General features: G+C 37.9%; 1 protein-coding gene across 8 annotated transcripts in view; it reads right to left on the bottom strand.

Moving 5' to 3' along the window:
* The window catches only part of GRIA4 (glutamate ionotropic receptor AMPA type subunit 4), a 441,346-nt gene that overhangs the window by 75,356 nt on the left and 344,441 nt on the right, over nucleotides 1-21,549 (bottom strand). For all 8 annotated transcript variants that reach the window (XM_053594958.1, XM_053594959.1, XM_053594956.1 and 5 more), the window contains 2 exons: nucleotides 17,553-17,606; nucleotides 10,486-10,644 (listed from right to left, as the gene is read on the bottom strand). In XM_053594958.1, coding sequence (XP_053450933.1) covers nucleotides 10,486-10,644; nucleotides 17,553-17,606 — 213 coding nt within the window. The remainder of the gene's footprint in view (nucleotides 1-10,485; nucleotides 10,645-17,552; nucleotides 17,607-21,549) is intronic.

Raw genomic sequence — 21,549 nt, 5'->3', positions numbered from 1 at the left:
TAAATCTTTAATCCAGTGAGAGTCTATCTTAGTTAATGGTGAAAGGTGTGGGTCCAGTTTCAGTCTTCTACAGGTTGCCAGCCACTTCACCCAGCACCATTTGCTAAATAGGGAATCTTTTCCCCACTGAATGTTTTTAATTGGCTTGTCAAAGATCAAATAATGGTAAGTAGCTGGATTCATCTCTTGGTTCTCTATTCTGTTCCAGACATCGACTTCTCTGTTTTTGTGCCAGTACCATGCTGTTTTGATCACTATTGATTTATAGCATAGTCTGAGGTCTGGTAGTGTGATTCCTCCTGCTTTGTTTCTGTTTCTGAGTAATGTCTTGGCTATTTGAGGCTTTTTCTGATTCCATATAAAACGAAGTATTATTTTTTCAAGATCTTTAAAGTATGACAGTGGAGCTTTAATAGGGATTGCATTAAAATTGTACATTGCTTTGGGTAGTATGGACATTTTAACAATGTTGATTCTTCCCAGCCATGAGCATGGTATGTTTTTCCATTTGTTAACATTTTCAGCTCTTTCTTTTCTTAGAGTTTCATAGTTCTCTTTATAGAGATCTTTCACGTCCTTTGTTAGATAAACTCCCAAATATTTCATCTCCCTTGGCACTACTGTGAATGGAATAGAGCCCTTAACTGTTTTTTCAGCTTGACTATTGTTGGTATATATAAAGGCTACCGATTTATGAATGTTGATTTTGTAACCTGAGACGCTGCTGGATTCCTTGATCACTTCTAAAAGTTTTGAGGTAGAATCCTTGGTGTTTTCCAGATATATAATCATATCATCTGTGAAGAGCAAAAGTTTGATCTCTTCTGACCCTATAAGGTTACCCTTGATCGCCTTTTCTTCCCTAATTGCAATGGCTATAACTTCCATTACAATGTTAAAGAACAGTGGAGACAATGGGCAGCCTTGTCTGGTTCCTGACCTGAGTGGAAATGATTTCAATTTAAATCCATTCAATACGATATTGGCTGTGGGTTTGCTGTAGATGGCCTCTATCAGTTTAAGAAATGTTCCTTCTATACCAATTTTCTTAAGTGTTCTGATCATGAAGGGATGCTGGATATTATCAAAAGCTTTTTCTGCATTGATTGAGAGAATCATATGGTCTTTGTTTTTTAATTTGTTTATATGCTGAATTATACTTATAGATTTACGTATATTGAACCAGCCTTGAGACCCTGGGATAAAATCGACTTGGTCATGATGTATAATTTGTTTGATGTGTTGCTGGATTCTGTTTGTTAGGATTTTGTTGAATATTTTTGAATCTATACTCATTAGTGATATTGGTCTATAATTTTATTTTCTTGTTGGGTCTTTTACTGGTTTGGGGATCAGGGTGATGTTTGCTTCATAGAACGTGTTGGGTAGTCTTCCTTCTTTTTCTACATTTTGGAACAGGTTGAGTAATATAGGTACTAGTTCCTCTTTAAAGGTTTGGTAGAATTCTGACGTGAAGCCATCTGGTCCCAGGCTTTTCTTTTTAGGGAGATTTTGTATGGTTGATGCTATTTCAGAACTTGATATTGGCCTGTTCAACATATCCACTTGATTCTGGCTAACTCTGGGAAAGTGACGTTCTTCAAGTATTGGTCAATTTCCTTCAGATTTTCATATTTCTGAGAATAAAGTTTCTTGTAATATTCATTAAGGATTTTTTTAATTTCTGAGGAGTCTGTTGTTATTTCGTCTTTGTCATTTCTGATTGATGAGATTAGAGATTTTACTCTTTTTTTTCCTGGTTAGGTTACCCAAAGGTTTATCTGTTTTATTGACCTTTTCAAAAAACCAACATTTTGATTTATTGATCTGTTGTATAATAATTTTGTTTTTAATTTCATTTAATTCTGCTCTGATTTTCTTTATTTCTTTTCTTCTACTGGGTTTGGGTTTGGAATATGCTTCCTTTTCCAGTTGCTTGAGATGTCCCATTAAGTTGTTAACTTCCTCTCTTTCCGTTCTCTTCAGGAAGGCTTGCAGTGCTATAAATTTCCCTCTTAGGACTGCCTTTGCAGTATCACAGAGGTTCTGATAATTTATGTCTTCATTGTCATTTTGTTCCAAAAATTTGGCAATTTCCTTCTTAATCTCATCTCTGACACAGCTATCATTCAGCATAAGCTTATTTAACTTCCACGTTTTTGTATGAGTATGCAGATTCCTGTTGTTACTGAGTTCAACTTTTATTCCATGGTGGTCCGAGAAGATAAAAGGAATAATTTCTATTCTTTTAAATTTACTGAGGTTAGACTTGTGACCTAAGATGTGATCGATATTGGAGTATGTTCCGTGGGCTGATGAGAAGTATGTTTATTCAGTTTTGTTGGGATGAAATGTTGTGTAGATGTCTGCTAAATCCAAATGTTGGATGGTTAGGTTTAAATCTAAAATTTCTTTGCTCAGCTTCCTATTGAAGGATCTATCCAACACTGCCAAAGGAGTGTTGAAAATTCTGACTATTATGGAGCTGGAGGAAATGAAGTTGCTCATTCTGTTAGAGTTTCTCTTATAAATTGAGGTGCATTCTGGTTGGGTGCATAGATATTAATAATTGAAATCTCATCATATTGAGTATTACCCTTAACAAATATGAAGTGATCATTCTTATCCTTCCTTACTTTTTTTGGTTTAAAGCCTATTGTGTCTGCAAATAGAATTGCAACACCTGCTTTTTTCTGATTACCATTTGCCTGAAACATGGACGACCATCTTTTCACCCTGAATCTATATTTATCTTTTAAGTTAAGATGTGTATGCAGCAAATATCTGGCCTGAGTTTTTGTATCCAGTCAGCTAACCTGTGCCTCTTTAGAGGACAGTTTAAGCTGTTCACATTAATGGAGAATATAGATAAGTCTGGTAAAATTTGGGGTATCGAGTTTTTTGAATGTCCAGTGGAGATTTTTAATCCTTTTGCCACTGTGGAAGTTGGAGTTTGATCAAAAGTTTCTGAGTGAGTTTACTTTTCTGGTAGAGAATTGGGCTAGTCATTATGGAGGATTGGTCTGAGAATATCCTGAAGAGTTGGTTTGGTTATGGCAAATTTCTCCAACATATGAATGTCATTAAAGTATTTAATTTCTCCATCATAAATGAAACTCTGTTTAGCTGGATACAGGATCCGGGGTTGAAAGTTATTTTGCTTTAGGAGATTAAAAGTTGATGACCACCCTCTTCTGGCTTGAAAAGTTTCATCAGAGAGATCTGCAGTCATTCTAATAATCTTCCCTTTGTAGGCAATTGATTTCTTACATCTGGCTGCTTTGAGAATTTTCTCCTTCATATTAACTTTAGTGAAGTTAATTATGATATGCATGGGGATGTCTTATTCAGATTGAGTCAAGCTGGGGTTCTGAAACTGTCTGCTATCTGAATTTCAGAATCTCTTGGCATGTCTGGAAAATTCTCTTACATAGTTTCATGGAGAAGGGCCTCTGTTGCCTTGTGAGGCCACTTCATCACTTTCAGAGATTCCAATGAGGTGGATATTAGCCTTCTTCAAATTATCCCAGAGCTCTCTGAGAGAATGACTTTTGCTCTCCATTTCTCTTCCACTTTGAGAGTTTGGGAGCATTCAAAATCTTTGTCTTCAATGTCAGAAATCCTTTTTTCTGCTTGATCCACTCTGTTACTGAGGGATTCTACTGTAATTTTCAGGTCTTTGAGGGCTGCAAATTCTTGCTTCAGTGCGTCAAAATCTTTGGTGGTTTTGTCTTAAATTCGTTAAATTCTTGGGACAACTTTTGAATTTCTCCTCAAATTTCTAATTCCGACTTTTGAATTTCTCCTCGAATTTCTAATTCCACATTTTTCTCCATTCTATTAATCTTCTTTGCAATCCAAATTATGAATTCAATTTCTGACATCTCGGCCAGCTGTTTCTGAATGGGATCTTCAGTTACATCTGCCATATCTTTCCTTGGTACGGTTGATCTATTCTGTTCATTCATGTTACCAGAGTTTTTCTTCTGATTCTGCCTCATGATTATTTTACACTGTTTGATTTTGTTCCCTGGAGTTTTGTTAGGGACCTGTACAGTGCTATGGCCTGAGAAACTGGGGACGTGTTTGGTGTGGTGGGGCTAAGTGGTTCTGTCTTGTTTCCAGCTGGTCTCTTCCCGACCCTAGTGAAACAGTTACTCTGGGTTGAAGACTCAGCTGTGGAGAAATACCAGCAATTAAGTCACCCGGCCCACCACAGGGAACAATTGGAAAAAGAAAGTGAAACCTTCCTACAACCACACACCCAGGGCACCACTTGAATAGTCCTTGGGCGATTGGCTCAGTTCAAAAGGTCCAAATCATTTGTCTCATTCTGCAACTGTCTTAGGTGGTAGAGTTTAAAAGTTCTCTGGCAACTGGATCGCAGGTGTCCGGTGAAAACTCAGATATGACTTGCTCTGGCACTCTGTGAAGTCAGGAAGACCCACCCAGCAAATAGATTAGTCTGGGAAGGTTGGTGTCTCCTTCCACACCTTGCACCTCTGTCACACCCAGTCACTGATAGCCGCGGGGCTGTGACCCTGTTGCCTCTAGTGAAAAGATACTCCAGGGGTTTGCACCTGCCTGAATCACAAGGAAATCTATATCTGCTCAGCCAGGCTGCTGTGCTCTGCCTCAATCCAGCAAAGGGAGGTGAGACCTGACAACCTTGGGCACTTGATGGAGGCTGGGGGGTGTTCACTCAGTTCCAGCCCTGCCCCTGATTGATGTTACTGACAGAAAAGAACAGAACAACTTTGTGGGAATTTGTTTCTGTCCCTGCTAAATTCCTCTGCAGAATAGAAGCTGTTTTGAGTTTCCCAGAGCCTGCTCCTTAGGCCCTGTCTTTGCTCCTGCAGGTTTGTATTCGGTTAGCTGTCAGTTCTAGCCTCCTGCCTTCCTTTGTCTACAGGCTGAGGATCCCCTGAGGGCTGAGTATGTCTTAGGCTCAGTAAAGCAGTCTTCTGGGTCAGCCACCCCCCTGGGAATTTCCCGGCTCTGCATGTGCATTTTCTAGTCCCCACACTCCACCCAGGCCGGTACCGCCTCATGCAAACCCTTTACTTACAGGGCCTGTGTTTCCATCCCTGTTCTGTTGCGCGGTGGTTGCCACCTGAGAATATGCCTGGCCTCCTCTGTTTGTCCAGGGAGATAGGAGGTGTGGCTTTGTAATATCCAGGAGTGAGCCCGATTGTTGCCAAAAAACAGCTGCTGCTCTGCGCCTCAGGGCACCTCTCAGCCAATCGTCCTCTCCTCACTCCCATGCCACAGAATCAGCACTGACCAGCTGCAGTCTAGGCCCTGTCTACACCCCTCAAGAATCTGGACTCCTGGGGGACAGGCCTCCAGACCTCAGAATGAGAGTGAAGGGGAGTGCTGGGAGCTCAGAATTGCAGGTAGAGAATATATACAGTTTATATAGTTTTATGCCTGGCAGGAGAATGCCATGGCACCTTAGTAGGGGAGGTAGGTCCCGTTTTTAGAGGTTCTCTCCTGTGGAGTGGAGTGGGAGGACCTTTGAACTCTGCTTGTTTGTGGGGCACTCCAAGCTATTCTCATGGGGGAGGGGACTCCCGTCTGCTTGGTGATGGATTTTGTACCTTTTATTTGTATCCTTGGGGTCACAGCTCGCCTCAATAGGGTTGATGTGCATTCTTCAACCTTCTCTTTTGGTGCAGCTCTAATTCATCAGGTTACCTGCTAAATTTCTGTCCTTTAACTCTCCTTCTGGACGGAAGCCTCTGTGGAAAGCTGGCTTCAGTCAGCCATCTTGTCTCCACCCCTCAAGAAGCAGTAGTTTAAACTGGTTTTACTTTTTTGGAGAACGTAATTCTTTCCTCATGTCTCACTGTGCTATTGTCCAGGGAGCCATATTTATGGACACATGACTTCTACATGGCATCTAGAAAATTCTTATGGAACACTTCATTTGGGGACAGGGCAAATAGTGGCCTAGAGTTATTAAGATCGACTGCTCTGATCAGTGGCCGGAATGGTGGAATGAGTTAGCAAGGTTTGTAGATAAGAAGGCACGGTCAGGCAGAATCATAGTGTGCTGGGGCAGAGTGTGGGCTGAGAGAAGAAAGAGTTGGGATGAATCCTAATTCTGTGACTCACAGGCTTATAGGGGATGTGGCGCATAGAGCAGAGCAAAACCGAGTAAAACCAGATCCTAGCGACGGTCTCCCATGGCCCCTATGAGGATGAAATTTCATAACATGTCTGAGATCTCACTGAGATCTCTGCCCAGATGTCACAAGAACGACAAAGGTAAGTGACAGATGGTTCACCGCTCCAGAGGGTGACAGGAGTGAAACATCAAGTATAGAAAATATATGGCGGATCTTCAGTGAGAGTTACAAATAATTGACTGTAAGGTAGAATCCAATGTTATGATGCATACAAAGAAGAAAAAAAAACACATTTTTTTGAAAAATAATAAAAGTTCTTGTACAGAAAGTGGAATTTAAGATAAAGCCTGGTAAGACAGTTGGATTCAGGCAGGTGGAAATGAAGGAGGGAGACTTCTGAGGCAAAAGCAAAGGCAGAGATCAGGAAAATTACAGGGTGGGAAAACGAGCAGATGGTCATGCATTGGACATGGGAGGCCCTTATTCCAGAAGGTTTCTTTAAAAAAAAAAACAAAAAGCACAGAAAAGCGATGAGGTCAGAAGTCACACTTTTAACCTTGTTTGAAATACTAAACATTAAAGGACAATTTAATTACAATCAATCTTCAGTATTTGTTGATTCTACATTTTTTAATTTTCCTACTTACTAATATTTATTTGTGCCCCCCCAATCAAAAATTGTGGTACTTTTGGGGTTATTTGTGAATATGTGGAGTGGTAAAAATTTGGACCCATCCAACATGAAGGCCCAGCTGCAGCTGAACAGAGAGACCCTCTGTTGCCTTGTTTCTGCTCTCAGACAAGGGTTCTTTCTATGGCTGTTCAGCACCACATTTTCTACAGTTTTCTGTGTTTGGCTATGAGCTCACTGTTTAAGATGGCCTCAAAGCACAGTGTTGAAGGAAGTGCTGCCTGGCATCCCTAAGTACAAGAAAGCTGCAATGTGCCTTATGGAGAAAATATGCATGTTAAATAAGCTTCCTTCAGGCTGAGTCACAGCGGTGTTGGCCAGGAGTGCAATGTTGATGAACCACCAGCAGATCAAGTGAGGTTCCTTTAAACAGTAACACACATACAACAAGGTATGCGCTGATTGGTTGACAAAAAGTCTATCTTAGGTTTCCCCCAAAAGCAATGGTTTAATATATGAAGATATGACAATTAAGTTCATGAACTCATCCCAGAAAAAGTGCTACGTACCTTATTGCTCAATATCACTGTGGTCACCTTTGAACTACTCCCCTGGGGAAGCTATGCACTAATGCCAGCAGCTAGTCCATACTTCAAAGGAAGTTTAGAATTCTTTCTCTGGAATGCCCACCAGAGCTGTCTCATGTGAGTTCTGACAATTAAGTTTACAAACCTGCCTCCATGTGCCTATGCTGGAGCACTGTACAGACGACTTGGTGAGGTCTCATAACCTGGGCATATCCGTGTCTCATGGCTATGCTCATGTAGACATGTGGAGGGGTCTCGACGAGTGACATTCATTAGGGTGTATGTTTTTGTGCAGGGTGTGACAAAGGACCCAATGGTCACTCCAGAAAAAGAGTTTCAAAGTTGCTTTGAAGGGTGGAATAGTCCCTGGAGTAAGTGCACAGCTTCCCACAGGGAGTGCTTTGAAGGTGACCACAATGATAATCAGCAATGAGGTATGTAGCTTTTCTAGGATGAGTTTGTGACCATAACTGTCAGACCTTGGTCTGCTCATCTGGCATTTGAAGAGATGTCATAGAACACAACTGCCATGAGTAATGAGAAATGACAGTACTGTACATAGGGTATTTATTAGTGCCTAACATCATGCCATGAGCTTCAGTGATCAGGGAATTATGTATAGATTTTATATACCAAAGAGCCTGAAGCTTTTTTGTTATACAAAAGTCTAGTTGGAGATACTCAAATAGGAGACATTAAAATGATTTTGTCTAGGGTATTCCAGGAGCCTGGTCTGTGACTCACGGATAGCCGATTAGCAATTCCATTAAACATCTTGCGTATATTTATCTGTAAAATTAGAGGGTTGGACCATAGTGCTTGGCACATAGTGGACATTCAATAAATGCTCTGTTTTAAAATTCCATTATTTTATAGTATAGTGAATATGGCATGGCTAGACAGCCAACTTCCAATATGACAGAGGGGACATGGACATACCCAGTAGGAAAAGTGTTACAACTAGGTAAGGGAGGAGATGAAACCCTCTACCCCTAGCTCCTTAGTTTGTCTAGGCTTGTATTTCCAAATTACATATTAAAACTTTTTACTGGAATACACTTACTCAGTGAGAGATTAGAAAATGTTACTCATGATGCCTTATTAGGTAGGAGCTCAAAACCTCTAAGTTAGTGAGTAATAAACATTATGCCATAATTTAAATGATGTCCAAGAAAGTCATCTATCTTTTTAGGTGTCAAAAAATGTACCTGTAATCAGAAATTTGGTAGCTTCTTTTGCAAATATTTTTTTTTCTTTTTTTGCAGTTTGGCTGGGGCTGGGTTTGAACCCGCCACCCTTGGCATATGGGGCCGGCGCCCTACTCACTGAGCCATAGGTGCCACCTCTTTTGCAAATATTAATAGCATACTTTTGTAATATTGGTCAGAAAAAAACCAACAACATGACCCTTTGATGTTAACTTGAAAGAGAAATTTTGTAGGAGCATGTGCATTTTACATTTCTACCAACTTCCTAATTAACTCACTTTGCAAATACAGTTTTTGTTTGGGCAGAAAGTTATTGATGGAAATATACAATTAATGAATAAATTAAAAGACCTAACTTCAAGGAAATTCATATGTAAAGTATCTAATAATAGTATTTGTAAACTGTTTGAGTTAATGTCTAACAATTTTACTCTTAAATATAGAAATTTAGAAGTGATATAAGGGATTGTTGACTTTTTTCATGTTGATTAATTTGAATTCCCTGTAGATCCTAGTTATCAAGCTTCCCCCACCATTCAAAATATGCAAATATCCTTTCCCATTGTGTAGATTGCGTATTTGCTTTGGTTGTTGTCTTCTTAGCTGTGTAGAAGCTTTTCAGTTTAATCGAGTCCCATTTGTTTACTTTTGTTGTTGCAATTGCCATGTAAGTCTTCTTCATAAAGTCTTTCCCCAGGCCGATATCTTCAAGTGTTTTTCCTATGCTTTCTTTGAGGATATTTATCATTTCATGCCTTAAATTTAGGTCTTTTATCCATCTTGAATCAATTTTTGTGAGTGGAGAAAGGTTTAGGTCCAGTTTCAGTCTTTTACATGTGGATATCCAGTTCTCCCAGCACCATTTATTGAACAGAGAGTCTTTTCCCCCAGTGTATGTTCTTGTTAGGTTTATCAAAAAAGCCAACAATCCCTTATATCAATGAGCAAGAGAGATGAATAGAACCTTCTCTAAAGAAGACAGATGAATGGCTAACAAACATATGAAAAAGTGCTCATTGTCCCTAATTATTACAGAAATGCAAATCAAAACCATCCTGAAGTATCATCTAACCCCAGTGAGAATGGCCCACATCACAAAATCTCAAAACTGCAGATGCTGGTGTGAATGTGGAGAGAAGGGAACACTTTTACACTGCTGGTGGGACTGCAAACTAATGCAACCTTTTTGGAGAGAATTATGGAGAATCCTCAAAGAACTCAAACTAGACCTCCTATTTCATCTTTCAATCCCATTACTGGGCATCTACCCAGAAGAAATAAAATCCTTTTACCACAAGGACACTTGAACTAGACCGTTTATTGCAGCTCAAGTTACAATCGCCAAAATGTGGAAACAGCCTAAATGCCCACCAATCCAGGAATCGATCAACAAGCTGTGGTATATTTATAACATGTAACACTATTTAGCCACTAAAAAAGATGGAGACTGTACATTTTTTGTATTAATGTGAATGGAAGTGGAATATATTCTTCTTAGTAATGCATCACAAGGATGGAGAAGCAAGAATCCTATGTACTCAATTCTGATATGAGGACAGGTAATGACCTAGTACGTGGTGGAGGGTGGGAGAAGGGGACAGCAAAGAGAGGGAAGGAGGGAAGAGTGTAGGGGGTCATGGTGTGTGACACACCTTTTAAGGACAGGACACAATTAGAAGGACTTTACCTAACAAATGCAATCAATGTAACCTGGTTCTTTGTACCCTCAATGTTTTAACCCCCAACAATTAAAAAAAAAAAAAAGAAATTTAGAAATGATTAAGGGCTTGTCCCATGTTTCTATAATGGCAAGTTTTTTCTTTCCTATGTCATATTCTGTCTGAAAAAATGTTATTGGAAGAACTGCAAATGAACTTTCCATCTTAAAATTTTCAAATATCAACAATACTTTAGATAAAAACAAATACCTTTGGAGGAGTCTCAGATCCTGGATACTCTCTCTGATCTAGTTTTTTCCAGCGATCCATTAGTTTGGTTACTATAGGCGTATTAAAGTCTACCAACTGGAATCCTGTAACATTGGCTCCCCCATGTATAAACCTCTCAAGAGAAATATCCTTGAACCCCTATAAAAATCAATAGGAAAAAGTGTTAAATTTAGTTCATGATTATACATTTCAGCTCTTCAATAGGAACATGAATTAATGATGAATATGTACATGCAAATAGATTTCTAATAAAGCAATGGCTAGAAAAAAAAAGAGGTGGAAAATCTAATTATGTTGATTTGACTGTTAAATTCTATAATTCAAAATCCAATACATGAAGGAAAAGATATCAATGCTTGTAGTTCAGTTCAACTCCAGTATTTCTTGGATGCCTCTGAGTATCCTTTATGAAATATGAAGGGGGGATATAGGAGACAAATACAGTAGCATCAAAGCTTTCCTGTTAATGACACAATTGCCCTCTAATATAGATATGTATTAAGTACTCTGAATCTGTGATGGATGAGACCATTTTAAAGGGTTTTGGTTTACTTACAAAGTGGTCTATAAGCAGACAGCTGGTAATTTGAACTAAAGAGAGGAAAAGCTTTGATTACACTAATCACTACCTACAGCCCTCAGAGTCCTGAGTAGTTACAGAGAAGAGAGAAAGATAGGCCATTCATGGACCTCAGTGGTGTAGAAAAAAGGATGGTGTACACTGGGGGAGTGAGGAAGGTCGGAGGGAAGGGTGTCATCTCTTTTGGCCTAGAGGTAGTTATCTGGGTTTCAAAAGTTCTGGACAGTTCCTCCCCTTCCCCACTCCCTTTCTTCCTTCCGTCTCTCCATCTGTCTATCATCAACTTATTCACCTATTATACATATATACATAACTATTATCTGTTTATATACACAGAACTTTATAAAAATTTGGTAATAAATATTTTGTAAGTAAATATTCATTTAGTTAGCATTTCCCATTTTCCCTCTGAATGTATGTATGGCAACCCTAGGGACACCTGCATTACCTACTGTAGCTCTTGTCTATTTATTAAATATCTATCATCTATCTGTCCATATTTATCTATTTTCTATCTATTTATCCACCTAACTTGCTATCCATATTCTTTGTTTTTCACCCTTTTTTCCACACCAAGTATTTAAAGTGCCTTATAAAACTACAAACTCAACACAAAGTATAAAACAAATAAACAGTTGCAAGAAGAGACCAAAAAGCATATTAAGAAAGTGATTTACTAAGGTGAAGGGATCAGCTCAGAGAAGAGTAAACTACATGCAGACACACACGTGTACACACACGTTTGTAGAAAATGCAATTAGATTTGTTTTATTGCTTGTTTTCTCTTAGCATTTAATATAAGTTCTTTTGAAAATGTGAATTTTGCTGAGGTAACTAAGGAAAATGTTTTTGTCTATTTTTTGGTGGAAGTAAAATCCATACAAGACCCACCAATAAAAGTAGGAATCACTAGGACCTGGGGTGGCCTGTCCCCCTGAACTCACCTTGGCCATTCTTTAGAAAACCTCCCTCACCTGCATTCCCTTTTCCTTCCCCTCCTCCTTTATAATGAAGAAAATTGTCTTTTTAACCAATACATAGGTGTTGCTATTGGGCCATCTAAGACAAAATAGACCAATTGGCAAATGAGCAAAACTGCTGTTAAGAGGCCTGGGGCGTATGAAGTTTATTTTGTGCCAGAGACTGAGCCAAGAAGATTACATAGATCATCTCTCTAGCTTAGTTTTCACAGCAAGGTTGTAAGATAGATCCTATCATTAGCCTTATCCCATAGGTAAGAAAACGGAAGCTCACTGGGGTCAAGCAAAACTAGTCAAGGCCACCCAGCAAATACAGCCAAGATTACAGTCAGACAAACTGAGTTAACCTTTTTCACCTTCTGCTCCTGCATATTCTTACAAAAGGCTCCTGTTTATTAAATTATGGCAATGTATAGAAAGGGCAAAGTGATACTGTACAATAAATAAATAAATAAATAAATAGGAGCCAGACTTTGAATCTTTGAATCCCATCTCTTTTTTTTTTTTTTTTTTTTTATTGTTGGGGATTCATTGAGGGTACAATAAGCCAGGTTACACTGATTGCGATTGTTAGGTAAAGTTCCTCTTGCAATCATGTCTTGCCCCCATAAAGTGAATCCCATCTCTTTAACTTTCTAACCTTAAACTTCCCATGTGTAAAATGAGAATGGTAATGCTGAAGACAATTGCATATCTGGTTTAAATTCAGTAAATAATAACTGTTATTAATTAAGTCACTAAACAAATATTTATTTCATGCCCATCCTATGCTGGCTAATTTGACGGCTCATCAGGAACCTTCTCATTTCACTGATCTAGACACTAGAAAGCAAATCGATGTTTCCTAAATGAAAAATACTGTCCATCAATCTCCAGCCAGTAAAATGCCAGTCGGACATTTGTTTGCTTCTACCAGAGTACAGGGCAGACCCCATGGCAAGCAAATAACTCCAGTGTTTTCTAAAAGTCACAGTAATTCAACCATTGCATTAGTTGCTAATTGATGACATTATTATTTTCTCTCAGCCACGGCTGAAACAGAAGGTCTGCCAAGTCTTTCATAGTGTTACTCACAGCTGCAAGATAAACGGGCAAAGCTGAAGCCTTCAGAAAAACGCTCTGATGTAAAGTCTAGTTGATAAATAACAGTCCACAGTCCTCTGATTCCACCCCGTCACTATGCTGAATGTAAAGGAAAAAATTACCATGTCTGATTATAAACCCTTTCAGTCTTGATTTGAATGAATGGTGTGCAACTTAGTTAATTTTACCTAGGTCTATTGAGCACCGGCAATATTTTCCTTTCATATATTTTCTTATAATTTTATATAGAAAACTGAGAGGATTCAGACTATGAAGCTGTTTCCTTAAAAACCGTTACTTTGATGGCCATTTAAATTTCCATTTTTAGCTGAAGAATATTGCGGACTGAAAGTTCTAGGGCAATGCTGTAATAAAATTGATTACTTCACAGTCAGGGAGAGATCAGTAGTCACTATGGAGAGGGAGGGGGGATGAGAGGAAAGGCTTACTACTTGTGAGACTGGGCAGCTGTGACACATGGATTTTATAATAACTGATGACCCCTCCCCAGATTAACTTTCAACTTGGTTTTCCTTTCTGTTTCCATGTCCAGTTCATACATCCTCTGGGGGAAAGGAAATGTTTGAAATTATAGGAATCAGATATATTGATGACTGTTTATGTAAACTGATGTCTGTAACCTCACTGATGTTTAATAAACGCTCATTCTTTAAGTTGTATCTAATTCAGAAAACATGTCTCTGTGGTTTGTATTTCAGGTTCTTAGGCTGACTAAATCACAGGGAGATAGACCTGGTGCCCAGGAACACCAGACAGCATAGGGACAGCTATTGTATTAATTTTGCCATTCCATTGAGTTGTAAAAGTCTTAGTCTGTTGAGAAGTTGACTTAACCTTTGCACCTTTGATGCATATGTTGATCAATGGTAAATTCAGATATGTTCAATACAGAAAAGTTGAAAAACAGAGGGAACACAAAGGAAAAAGTAAAACAATGTCACTGAGTTGGCAGAATCTTCACTGCGGTCATTGCACTTGAATAAAAACACACCTGTGGCTGAAAGGAGTAAGGCACTGGCCCCATATGCTGGAGGTGGTAGGTTTAAACCCAGCCCCAGTCAAAAACTGCCAAACAAACAAACAACAACAAAAAAAAACCCATGCCAGACAGCAAGTCTGGGGAACCATGTCATGTGCGTCCCCATTCTGAAACTAATTTTAAATTATATATCCTGAACATTTTAAAATTTTATATTTTTTTATGATAGAGCCAGATGTTTCTTAGATGTAAACTGAATAGGTTTTAAAAAATTAAAAATCTAAATGAGAAAAAGATTCTAGAACATTCCTTGCAGGAGGAACAAACGTCAACAGCCCCTAGTTGTTATTGGTAGCTATACTTCAATGAACCAGAGGGGCAAGCTCATTCATTCAGATATCTACCAGGTATAGCTCATGCTATTCAAATGGAGTTGTCTCCCCGAGGGCCTTTGTGGCCCCTCTGCAGGAAGAGGATTCTCACTGCTTTTGACCTGGCTAGAGGTGACAGGACAGCACACTGCAATAGCTGCAAAGGCCCGGTTCAGTGGGAAACAGAAGACATCAGTCTATTCCCATTTCATCAGGATAGAATGATGCATGAGCTGGAAGGGCAGTTTATTAAAAAAGATAAGTTTAATTTATAGATAATGACATGACAATTTTAAATAATACCAAAGAGTATTCACAACCTGGTTGTATCTTTACTCATAAAGAAATTGAATATTATTTTATTTAAATACATGGATTCTGCCTTCTGTATTTCAGCCAAAGAATTTAGTGACCACTAGGAAGCAGATATTTCTGTAACATTCCTTACTTTGTTTCTTGGTTTAGGATTATCCTTTTAGAAGCACCTAATGAACATCTGTATTTCAATGTAGCTTCTCTGGGGACTTAGCCTGGCTTATGTAAGGGAGTTCCCTGACTTTTACAAAAGTATATCATGAAAGCTTATCAATTCATGATACAATGCAACGCATTATGTGTTGATGTCTGCTGAGCTCATTCTTCTCTTTTTTGGTAAATATAGGTTGGACTTCATACTTTCTGCTTTAGTTTCAACATTGCAACATTGTCTCTACAGAATATTTTAAATTAGAAATAACCACCCCGTAACTAGTAAGAATGGTTATTTCAGAAATCAGTTTTTACAAATACCAATAAATCAGCCTTGATATGTTGGTTAAGTAGCAGTTCCTTATTAATTATAAATTGTAATCATAAATTAGAAATGGAATTTTCTTAATTAAAATTTCAGAATATTTATTGCTAGTCTGTAGAAATACAATAGATCTTTATATGTTGACCTTCCATTCTGCAACCCTGCTGAACTCATTAGTTCTATAATTTTTCTTATTCCATAGGATTTTTTAAATATACAAAAGCTTCTTCCTTCTCAATGTGGATGGTTTTTCTTTATTTTTCTTACCTAATTTCCCCTGCTAGAAACTTCAGTACAATGTTCAGTAGAAATGGTGAAAGGGGACATCCTTATCTTTCTCCTGATGTTAGGAGAAAATCATTCAGGCTTTCAACATTAAGTACAATGCTTCTTAATATAATTTTTCATTTTGATTCTAGATTGACTTCATATTTGGGAATCCTATGTACATAGTTCTCAAGAAATAGCTGCTGATCAGATCAATGACACAAAAAGCTCTCTGGTGTTATATATAACAGTCCGTTAGGGATAAATGAATAAGTCAACAGAATCCATATTAACACACTATATTACAATGCAGAGATGTGTGACTCACTGGCCTAATCATGTGGAACAAAGACCTCACCTACATGTGATAAAGACGCACTGTTTCCAGTGAGAGTGATGGTTCTATTTTCTACATAGGCAACGATGTTTTTCCATTTTATATGTTAGTGCTTTAGAGAACATAAATGCTGCCATTCACAGGGCTGTTTACGGCAGGTTGTGATCCCCATTAGAGTGTTATAAATATTAATTCTTTCCATTTGGCATTGGTTTATTTATTTTAGTTGCCAATGTCAAAAATTCATTTCTGGAATTATAGTTTATATATAAGATATTGATTTTTTTACCCTTGAATTCTATTGTTTATGAGAATAAATGTCAAAATCTTACATTTGATATTAAAGTCATTATTTATAATCTCATTGTACAATGCTATTGTGAAGACAGGCGTCCCATAATCCTAAGACCTTTGTTCTTGTAGTGATTAATATAAGAATATATTTGCTTTAGATTTTTATTTTTATAGAAGTGTTAATGGTGGTTCTATTGTGTAATTGAAGGCACATTGGAATTCTTCAAAAATATTAAAATACCCACACTGTAGGTGCGCTAAAAGTAACGGAAAAGAAAATTAAGAAATCTCCAGATAATCCACGAAGTTGCAAAGAAATACTTTATCTAAGAAACACAGTACAATAACAGCTCTCAGTACATTGTAGCATCTTATTGTAGCAGCTCCATAGTAACACCCAACTGACTAAAGACCAAAAGTTCCTGTCTCAGAGTGTGGTGGTCCACTTGCCACATGGGAATAGTGGCTGTTTCTGAATCTCTTTTGCATCCTTTAGCTCCTTCCCTGCTTCAAGAACAGGACACCCATCAAGGAAACGTGTAGTGGAATGGATAGAAAAAGGAAAAAACATTCTTAACTTTTCTAGGACAAACCACTTTGGGGACCCAGCCCTTGGCACAGATGGGAACTCTGACCAGGCAAGATAGGACGGCCCTCCCTGTACCAGTGTCTGCCCTACACTGCAAGGCTCACAAGAAATACCGAGTGAGCCTTGCTAAAAAATCTAAAAACACTTGTCTCAAGCCGTTAAAGATTTCATAAAAATGCATGTATCTTGTTTTTCACAAGAAGTGGCATGTTTAAAAAATGAATTTGGATTACTCCCATTCAAAAAACCTGCTTATGTAGTCATTAAATACTGTTATTCTTAAAGTCAGAAAATACGGGTCTTTGCTTTAGATCAGTGGTTCTCAACCTGGGTTGTGACTCCTTTGTAACAATGAAAATACATCGCAGCATTAGGAAGGTTGAGAACCACTGCTTTAGATCATTCTTGTAATAGCCAAAAAGTATTGCCAATCTTTATCCATAGAGTACCACTTATAATTTAAACAGAGAAAAAGCCATTATTTAATTTGACAAGTGACATCATAGCAAAGTAACCATTCTAATTAGTTCTAAAGGTTTCTTTGGCAGATACCAAGCTGATCTGCCTAAAAATATATTGAATTCTATATTAGAAATATAAAAATCATTGCAATAAAATATTTTGTTATATAAAGCTTAGTAAGGAATGTATACTAACCATTTATTAAAGCATTATTTTAAATAATTTACAGCTAAACTACTCTTGAATGCTTGAGTGACTTTTGTGGAAAGTAGAAAATAAAGAGTTCTTACCAAGTTTGCAATGATATAATGGTAGCCTTTCACATGCTTCCCAACGCTTACAATCTGTGAAGACATAAGCAAATCAGAAAAAATCAATTTAACTACTGAAAGATTATTTTTAAAAAATAAAATATTGAATATTCTAGCATAATTGCTTGTGGAGTCACGAAGGGATAATTGTGTAGTTTCCTTATAAAAGTCATATATTTTAATTAGAAGAATTTTATAAGCCACAGTAAAAATAAGTGGTAAAAATATCACTTTTATTCAATCATACTCTATAAATGACCAATTTGTTTCACTGCATCAAGTTCAGAAAATTAAAATGTTATAATCTTTTCATAGAGAATGACAGTGCTATGGCTGAACAATATGTTTCTCAGGAGAAAACACTGACATAGAAACTTACAATGATTTTTGGTCCAAATATTTTAGATGTATTTAATTTTTTTTTTTTTTTTTTTGTAGAGACAGAGTCTCACTGTACCGCCCTTGGATAGAGTGCCGTGGCGTCACACGGCTCACAGCAACCTCTAACTCTTGGGCTTACGCGATTCTCTTGCCTCAGCCTCCCGAGCAGCTGGGACTACAGGCGCCCGCCACAACGCCTGGCTATTTTTTTGTTGCAGTTCGGCAGGGGCTGGGTTTGAACCTGCCACCCTTGGCATATGGAGCCGGCGCCCTACTCACTGAGCCACAGGCGCCGCCCTTAGATGTATTTAATTTATAGATAACTTATAAAAATACAAAATAGACTATTAGGTGTTTTCAAAAGGTAAGAATTATCACCCATCAGTGGATTAGCTAGGTTTTTCTAAGGCACAATCTTTGTTTTTAGATAACTCTGAAACAAGAGAATACTCAGTTAATTCTCATCTGCATATGGATATGGAAAAATTTTATTGTAATAATAAGAATAAGAAAAAAACGACATCAACAAGCTTTTCTCTGGTAGATCCATTTTTTTCTGAGAATGTTTTTAGGAATATTAGGTTATTACAAACTCTAAACTTAAAGAAAAGGAAACACTAGGAATCTTTATAAAGTATAACTATTTCTGCAGTAGAGATTAAACTCCTATTCCTAGAAAAACTGAAAATTCCTTCAGTAAGAGAAAACCCACTTGCAGTTACTAAAGAGCAGCTTTGTAACCTTGTTACTGTCCTCGATGGTAATAATGCAATTCACTATTCTCTTATACTTCCACTACCAAAAACAACAATTATATTGTTTTTAGCACGTTAACATCCTCTAAAAACAATTTCTTGTAATTGATTACTTGTGTATGAAGGACAAGAACACTCTTTTAAAACCAAAACATATGAATTGTGTGAAAACAGAGTATCGTATGCATGGCTATTTGTGCTATCAAATTCCTGTTTATCTCATTATTTCCTTTTGATTACATACTTTCTTTTTTTTTGCAGTTTTTGGCTGCGGCTGGGTTTGAGCCCACCACCTCCGGTATATGGGGCTGGTGCCCTACTCCTTTGAGCCACAGGCGCCGGGGATTACACACTTTCTTTTTGCCTTTAAATTTCTGCAGTTTCTAAACAACTAACTTAGACTTTTGCTTTCTAATTAATTTCTGCTTACATTGTTCAGGATTTGTTGTATTTCCTGACCATGAGGATTGATTTCCCTTCAACAATTCTGGGAAATTCTTAGTCAAACCATAAAATTCTCAGTCAAACCAACATCCCTTAAAATGTCCCAACAAAGATGTTTTGTATTTGCTTTTAATACATACTATTACGTTAGTATCACTGGCTGGGGCCGCTTTTCTGCTATTTCTCATCTTCTAGATTCCTAGACCACAGTGTGGGATATGAATCAAAAACACAATCTGTCTAAAGAACAAGGCTGTGATGAGAAAGTCTCTGGGAACAGGTTTCTCTCTCAATACTAAGCCCAGGCTAAGGCAGAAAACAGCTGACTCCCTAATCTGAATAGGCATCAGATTTTTTTCTACCATAAGCCAGTATTGGGCTGCTCACCTTCCATGGTCTGGCTCTGTGCAGCATCTAAGGTCTAATTTAGGGCCTTGACTGAGCCCAAAGCTCCTGTTTGGGGGATGCACATAAAATCCCCAACCAGGCCACTCAGTTGGTAAACGCCTGTCACTCTTGGCCCCTGAAAGTTTTCTTTACTTTCTTGGAAGTTCAGCCATGTATTTGTAACATTTTACTGAGCATTTCTCTATGTTTTATATTGCCAGATCTGTTTAGTCCACAATTTATCTAAAACCAAGTTTCCTTATGGAACTTACCACGAAGACAAAGACAAACAATAAATAAATGGGATTATATTGAAAGTTCCGCCAGGAAGCAGCATAAGTAGTCCCCATATTGGGTTATGCAGACCTGAGAGATTTTCCATGGCCAGGCAGTCCAGAGACATTTTATTCTCTGAGAATTTCAGGTATAAGGCTGTGCAACAGGTGGCTGTCAGGGGACACTCCATTATTGGTGCTCAACTGGAGACCACACGCTCCATTTATTGCGTCTACTCTAGATTCCTGCTGTTTGGCACCAGCAGGGACTGGTGCCCCTCAGCAATCTGTTTTCCACCTCTTGCTCACCTGCTATGACTTTCTCTTGGGTGACTCTGGCACACTCTCTAAGCCCCCTGCTCACCCTGCCTCTTCGTTCTCAGTGCTCTTAGCTTATGATTTCGGTATGAGTACAGTCAAAAATCTGTGCCAGTTTTGCAAAAAAAAATCATTGTGAGGTAGAAATACCTGCAAATGTTAAAAAGATGTGGAACCAGTGAAAATTGTGCACTGGGTGTCTCCATAAAGTAACCACTGTCGGGGGTAGATTGTCTAGCAAAGAAATGTAATAAATTAAATACCATATAATACATTTCAAAGGGTAAGGACTTAAAAAACCACAAAGAACCAAAAGGGACAGAAATACCTGCACAAAATGTCTTGCAGAGCTCAATGTGACCGAACACTCTTGGGACCAAGGGCCTTGGGGGGCAAGGATGTGAAGATTTATTTACCTGGCTGCAATGGCAGAGAGATTACCACCTTTACAGCCAGCTCTTAGTCCCTCCACTGAGCATATACCACCGGGTGGAAGTTTCTTTGTGAAAAAATTGAATTCACACTCCATAGAGTAGTATCCTATAAATAGTGTTATTTGTTTAAATGATTTTTAAATGATTGTGCATACCTGACAATGACATGATTGTAGTTTTATGTGGCTTTAATCATCTCAGCCAAAGTAAAGAATATCAAGTTAAAAAATAAGTTTGAGCGACTTGACTTTGGAAGTAGACTAAATTTTGTATCTCTATGCATTTGAAGTTATTCTTTTATACCCAGGGAAAAGAACAGTTTGAGATGAAAGATATGAATATAAAATAGTGCTGCCTTCATAAAGTGTGATTGTCTAGTTGTCATGGGAAAACAATGCCTCAAGTGAGGACTTGGTGGAAAAAGTTAATTTTGGTGTTTCAAAAAGACAGAAAAATGGAGGCAGAGACTCTGCATCTTTTATATGTTTAAGAGAAACAGAAGATAGAACTAGGCAAAGACTAATGACACAGCCTCTGCTTAGAGTTCTGTAGGTCAAGAAGGATAAACAAGTTACTCTGTGCACTCTCAAAGGAGCTCATCTTACAAGAATAAAATGCTTAAGAGAAGTGACTAATGGTTCTTTTAAACACCCCTCCCCCCCCCCTTTTTTTTTTTTTATAAAGAAACAGTTGTTTGGGACTATCAAGCGTTCTGGTCAAATAATTAAGTTCTAAAATTAGGCCTATATGTATTAATATGGTAAATGCTAGTTGTACATAGTGAAATTGTTTCATTAACAGATTATGGCAGAACTAATTTTGATGAATACAATTTCTAAATCTTTATTCATTGATTGAAGTGAAGAAAAATATATTTAGCATAATTTTCCATCTTGATTCCATTTTTCAATTCAATGTAATTCAACAAATGTCAATGGACTTCTCACCTGTGAGATTAAGGCCAAGTGATTCAAGGACTGTA

The sequence above is a fragment of the Nycticebus coucang genome, chromosome 6 (assembly GCF_027406575.1).
Source record: "Nycticebus coucang isolate mNycCou1 chromosome 6, mNycCou1.pri, whole genome shotgun sequence".
Taxonomy (NCBI): Eukaryota; Metazoa; Chordata; class Mammalia; order Primates; family Lorisidae; genus Nycticebus; species Nycticebus coucang.
This window is presented reverse-complemented; position numbering and strand designations above follow the sequence as displayed.